The 6,217-nt window shown below is 45.1% G+C and overlaps 1 protein-coding gene across 2 annotated transcripts in view; it reads left to right on the top strand.

The window, feature by feature from the left end:
• NSMAF (neutral sphingomyelinase activation associated factor) overlaps positions 1–6,217 on the top strand; it is a 73,871-nt gene continuing 67,654 nt past the window's right edge. Inside the window, exon 1 of one of the 2 annotated variants that reach the window (XM_074386671.1) lies at positions 1–556. In XM_074386671.1, coding sequence (XP_074242772.1) covers positions 498–556 — 59 coding nt within the window. In that variant the 5' untranslated portion in view covers positions 1–497. Of the gene's footprint in view, positions 557–910; positions 934–6,217 lie in introns of those variants that run through there. The other variant, XM_074386672.1, reaches the window with a different exon arrangement.

Here is a 6,217-nt window from a genome sequence, read left to right as displayed (position 1 = left end):
TTTTTTTTTTTCCACAGTTGAGGACCCAAAACGTTGTCATTTCAAGTCCTTGCGGCCAACAGATTGGTGGTTTATGGGCCAGCACCCTTTTTATGCGTAAACTATTTAAAACGCAGCCTGCAATGGATGGTAAAGTGGTGAAACGTTTAGTATGCGAGGACGGATCCTAGTCTGGCCGCTGGACGTGGCGATCCCCTGAGGCCGCCTGAGTTTGGGGCTCCTCGTGTCACCGCGCGCCCCTCCTCCGGCCCTGAGTCACCGCGCCGCCGGAGTCCCCACGCCAGGATGCTGCGGTGAGCGCGGCGGGGACGCCGCGGGGCCCCGGGGCGCAGCGTCGGGCTCTCGGCCGCCCAGCGGCGCCGCAGGGGAAGCCAGGCCGGCAGCCGCGCGCTCCCCAGCCGCCTACGGAGTGCGCCCTCCCCGGCTCCTCCAGACCTCCTCGGCGGGCGGCGGCGGGGCCTGCCTGTGCGCTCCGCGCCTGCCCGCGCCTGCTCTCCATGGCGTTTATCCGGAAGAAGCAGCAGGAGCAGCAGCTGCAGCTCTACTCCAAGGAGAGGTGCGCGCCCACCCGAGGGAGGGCCCTGCCGGGGGCCTGGTCCGGGCCGGTCGCGGGGACGCCGGCCGGAGATGAGAGGGATGGGAGGCGGCGTGGGGGCCGGGCACAGAGGCAAGGGCCGCGCGCGTGTCGGGGGCCCGGGCTGGGGGCTGGGGTGGAAGCCTGAGGTCTGGGTGAGAGGCCGGGGGCCTGGTCCGGGCCGGAGCCCGCCTGGGACGGGAACCGGATGACGGGCCAGCCCGGATCCCGCGGCGGAGCCGAGCCACGCGGAGCCGGCCGGCAGTGCAGGTCCCGGCGGCCACGGCCGGCTCACCCGGAAGGCCGCGCGGGGTCGGGGCGCGGATCCCTACCCGGGCGCCGGGCGTTCGCCGGGGAGGGTGAGTACGCGGTCCGGCGGGCACCCCCTTTCTAATCCTTCCCCTTCGTCGGGTCCGGGCCCTCGGCGCCGCGGAGTTGGTCGCCCGGCGGCACCTAGCTGGCCGGCGACCACCCCGCTCGCAGCGCCGCGCCTTTAGACACAGGACGAGCCCCCCGCCCTGCAGGGCTTGGAGGAGGGCTGCCAGAAAGGCCTGATTGTGAGGAAAGCCCCCAAACGATTGCTCCCCGCGCAGTGGACCTTGGAAGGGTACTGGAAAGCTTCGCAGTCGAAATCGCCGCACGGCAGCATCCCATTAAGGATTTGGGAATCCCTCGGGCCAAAATGGTCTCACAGCAGTTTCTTTTCAGAGTTTCTGGACCTATCCCCTAGGGAAGTCTCATAAGAAAGCTCCCTTCGGCTCTCTGTGTAGTTCCCAGCGCATTTTTAGTGACAGAAACAACTTGCTGGATCTGCAGCTCAGACCCTTTCCTTTCCAAAAGAAAAGGGAGCTGAATTATTTCACAAACACACTTTTGATTGTGAGAGCTACAGATCTCCCAGTGCTGCTAGCCTGTCACGTTGTCTCATCAACGAATACCAGCAAAGCAGGTTACACGTGGGAATACAAGCGCACGCTTCAAGGTTTGCCTACGCTTGTTTTATAAGCGTTGACTCGACCCCTTTCATCCAGAAATTTCATCCTTCTCAAATCTGTAATGTTGGTCAAAGTATCTACAGTCTGAAATGTCATTTTCCTACTGTAGAGGAGAAGATGAGATATACTGAAAACATATCTCAGATACAGCTTCCAAAAATGTTTTTGGTGAAATGATTAGGTTTTAATCACAGAAAGGCTTGTTTATTAAATAACTGAGCCCTAACTATCTAACTCACCCTTGGAGATGCTCTTCTGACTGCATTTGTAATGCCTTTTTCTTGTGGAAAGAGCTTGAGTGGCGTTTGTTTATTACCAATAATATTAAGACTTGTTGGTGCTCTGTATTAAGTGGGTGAACATTCAGATTTAAATTGTGAGAACTTGGAAACACTTGAATTGCCATCACGTTTTATGATACGAGTCATTCATGCCAATACTGTGGCCTCTGTGATATACAGGGAAACGTGTTTTCCTTGGTTCGGGCTGTTATTTTGATGAAAATAATTTGTGTTCTGTTTGGCTAGCTCATACAGCTCTGTAGTGTCACACAGACCTTGAAACCTGTACTTCTGTTTCCATGTGTATGCTGCCTTGATAGAATTCATTGATTAGACGACAACGCGATAGGCTGGCAGTGTTCAGAGAGAACTCTAGCTCTCACAACCGAAACATTTATCTATTCAGTCTGGAGGCATCAACTGTGTCTGAGCATCAGTCATCTGAAAAAGTTGGCGCCATGTGTTTTACATTTATTGAATTCTAACTTGCTGAGTGCCCAAATTGTTTAGTGCTCTGTCCCCAGGGCTTTGCAACTCTGGATGACAGAATTCTGTCTCACAATCAGGTGATAGAATTCTGGCTCACCATGATACACTATAATAATCGAGGAGACTCTTTATCAATAATCTTAGAATTCATTCTAAAACAGAAGAATATATATTTTTTTATTTTTAAAGACGAGGGTTCACCATGTTGGTCAGGCTGGTCTTGAACTCCCAACCTCAGGTGATCTGCCCGCCTTGGCCTCCAAAGTGCTTGGATTACAGGCGTGAGCCACCACGCCCGGCCCTAGAATATTTTAAAACAACTTTATTGAGCCCCAAATTTACCATTTCTGCCCAGATTTTTTTCCTGGTTTGTCTCTTGCATCAATAAACACAAATTAGCAAATGGATTGTATTGGTCATTGGCTCCAGCATACCTAAGAAAACTGTTATGTTCCTTGGAAAATAAGAAGAGGGATTGTTTCAGAGGTTACTTACTCATGAGAGGCCTCAACTTGTTCATTGTAAGTTTACTGGCAATTCTCATGCTCATTTAGAGATTTTAGATTTCCAGAGGTACCAAATAATGACCCCAGAAAAGAAGAAACTTGAAATTAGCATTTATTTCTCTCATTTTTAAGTTGACATACTGTGTTGAAAGTGAGTGATATTTTAATTTGTGGTAGCTTTGAAATAAAAAATTTTTTAAAAAGTGAGTGATATTTCTGCAAAGGCAGAAACAGAAAGACTGACTAGGAGATTCTTGCATTGGTGGTTTAGACCACGGTCCTGGCAGAAGAGATGAAGGAAAGTGGATGGATTCTAGATGTTTTTAGGAAGTGTGATTAACAGGTTTTGGTGTGGTGTCTTGTATGTGAGAGGTGATAGAGCAAGAATTCCAGCTAGGATTATCAGATAAAATACAGGATACCCAGTTAAGTTAGAATTTCAGATAAACAGTAAATAATTGCTGGGCGTGGTGGCTCACGCCTGTAATCCCAGCACTTTGGGAGGCTGGAGGGAACGGATCACCTGAGGTCAGGAGTTTGAGACCAGCCTGACCAATATGGTGAAACCCTGTCTTTAAAAATAAATAAATAAAATAAAATAAAAATAAATAATTTTTTAATATAAGTAAATGCAATAATATATGCAATATTTGGTGTATACTTATACTAAAATACTTTTTTAGTATAAGTAAATGCAACAGTGTAGGCAATTTGGGATATACTTATGCTAAAAATTTAAAAGTATATTATTTATCTGAAATTCAAATATAACTGGGCATATGATATTTTTATTTGCTAAACATAGAAATTCTACTCTCAGACTTCTGGTTCAAATAAATATAAAGTGGTACCATTTATTGATGATGTTTATAAATAAATGCTTTGGTAATTTTAAGGATTAGAAAACAAATAGACACTTGACCATTCAAATTAAGCATACTTATGTCCTGGGTAAAATTGAAAACATTTTTTAAAGGCAAGTCACCTATCTTCCTTGGATTTGTCAGGGATGGCAGATATATACAGTGGGCTAGAAGATGAGGATATTCTACAAACTGTTGCTATTTAAGACATTTTTATTTTAATGTGAAATAAATTAAAAGGTGGGAAGCTGGCTTGAGCCCAGGAGTCCGCCTGGATGCTATTGCAAAAAAAAAAAAAAGAAAAAAAAAAGATATTTCTATTTATGATTTGGAAGTAGATTAAAGTAGGTTAATTGTTAAGAATTTTTGGCTGGGCGCGGTGGCTCACGCCTGTAATCCCAGCACTTTGGGAGGCCAAGGCAGGTGGATCACAAGGTCAAGAGATCGAGACCATCCTGGTCAACATGGTGAAACCCCATCTCTACTAAAAATACAAAACATTAGCTGGGCATGGTGGCACGTGCCTGTAATCCCAGCTACTCAGGAGGCTGAGGCAGGAGAATTGCCTGAACCCAGGAGGTGGAGGTTGCAGTGAGCTGAGATCACGCCATTGCACTCCAGCCTGGCTAACAAGAGCGAAACTCCGTCTCAAAAAAAAAAAAAAAAAAAAAAGAATTTTTTTTGTTTTAACATCCATTGTGGAGTGTTGGGATGACAGCTATTTCTTAGGTAATGTCGAAATTTAGGTAGTAGCCCAGGTGCCATGGCTTCACTTGTAATCCCAGCACTTCGGGAGGCCCAGGGGACCTTGAGATAAGGAGTTTGAGACCAGTCTGACCAACATGGTGAAACCCCATCTGTACTAAAAATAAAAAAGTTAGCCGACCGTGGTGGCACACACCTGTAATCCCAGCTATTCCGGAGGCTGAGACAGAATAGTTTGAACTCGGGAGGAGGTTGCAGTGAGCTGAGATTGTGCCACTGCACTGCAGCCTGGTCAACAGAGCAAGACTTTGTCTCAAAAATAAATACATATATACATAATTAAAAAAGAAATTTAGATAGTTATGTTTCCTTCTGAGGAACAGTCATAGTTTTATCTCTAATGTTATAGAATAAATTCTTATTGTTGTTTGCAAGCTGCCACTCAAGGATGGAAATTAGTGATCCTGAATTCCGTATTGGGTGCCTATATGTTACATTACTAGTTTGACAGTCACTTTGAGGTTCAACTTTGTTCTGGACATTCCATGAGTGTATAATATTCTTGGTTATGCTGGTATTAAATTTCTTTTATTCAGTATGTTTAATCAATTTGAGTCTTTTTTTTTTTTTTTTTTTTTGAGACGGAGTTTTGCTCTTGTTACCCAGGCTGGAGTGCAATGGCACGATCTCGGCTCACTGCAACCTCCGCCTCCTGGGTTCAGGCAATTCTCCTGCCTCAGCCTCCTAAGTAGCTGGGATTACAGGCACGCGCCACCATGCCCAGCTAATGTTTTGTATTTTTAGTAGAAACGGGGTTTCACCATGTTGACCAGGATGGTCTCGATCTCTTGACCTCATGATCCACCTGCCTCGGCCTCCCAAAGTGCTGGGATTACAGGTGTGAGCCAACACGCTTGGCTGAACCATCAGATATTTCAAATTGTGTCTTAAAATGTTCAAATCATAGATTTTGAAAATTATCTTTTTGAGGTCCGGGCACGGTGGCTCAAGCCTGTAATCCCAGCACTCTGGGAGGCCGAGGCGGGTGGATCACGAGGTTAAGAGATCGAGACCATCCCGGTCAACATGGTGAAACCCTGTCTCTACTAAAAATACAAAAAAAATTAGCTGGGTGTGGTGGCGCGTGCCTGTAATCCCAGCTACTCAGGAGGCTGAGGCAGGAGAATTGCCTGAACCCAGGAGGCGGAGGTTGCAGTGAGCCGAGATCGCGCCATTGCACTCCAGCCTGGGTAACAAGAGCGAAACTCCGTCTCAAAAAAAAAAAAAAAAAAATCTTTTTGTTATTTATTTTCTTAACTTGTACTCAGTAAGTAACATAACTGTTATCTTCTTGACGAATTGAATTTTTTATCAATATATAATGACCCCTTTACTTCTAGTAATGATTTTTTCTATTTTGTCTGATATTAATAGAGCTATATCAGTTTTCTTTTGGTTATTTTCATCGTATGGGATTTTCCATTGTTTTACCTTTTACTTTTCTGTGTCCTAAGGCTTTAGGCCTGCTTTCTATAAATACCTTATACTGGACTTTTTAAAAAATGATTCATTTTGATAATTTTTGTCTTAATGAATTCGTTTAGTCTGCTTATGATAATTATTACAGATATATCTGAATTTGCTTTTTACTTTTTAGTTTGTTCTTTTATTTTGCTTTCTTTTCCCTATCCTTTGGCTAAAATAAGGCCTTCTTGCTCCCTTTCATTTTTCCCCACAGTATGGAAGTTATATATTCCATTTGTTTTTCTAATGCTTATCCTTAAAATGTTAGCATATTAAATTT

Source organism: Saimiri boliviensis, chromosome 15, assembly GCF_048565385.1.
Source record: "Saimiri boliviensis isolate mSaiBol1 chromosome 15, mSaiBol1.pri, whole genome shotgun sequence".
NCBI classification, from domain to species: domain Eukaryota; kingdom Metazoa; phylum Chordata; class Mammalia; order Primates; family Cebidae; genus Saimiri; species Saimiri boliviensis.
This window is presented reverse-complemented; position numbering and strand designations above follow the sequence as displayed.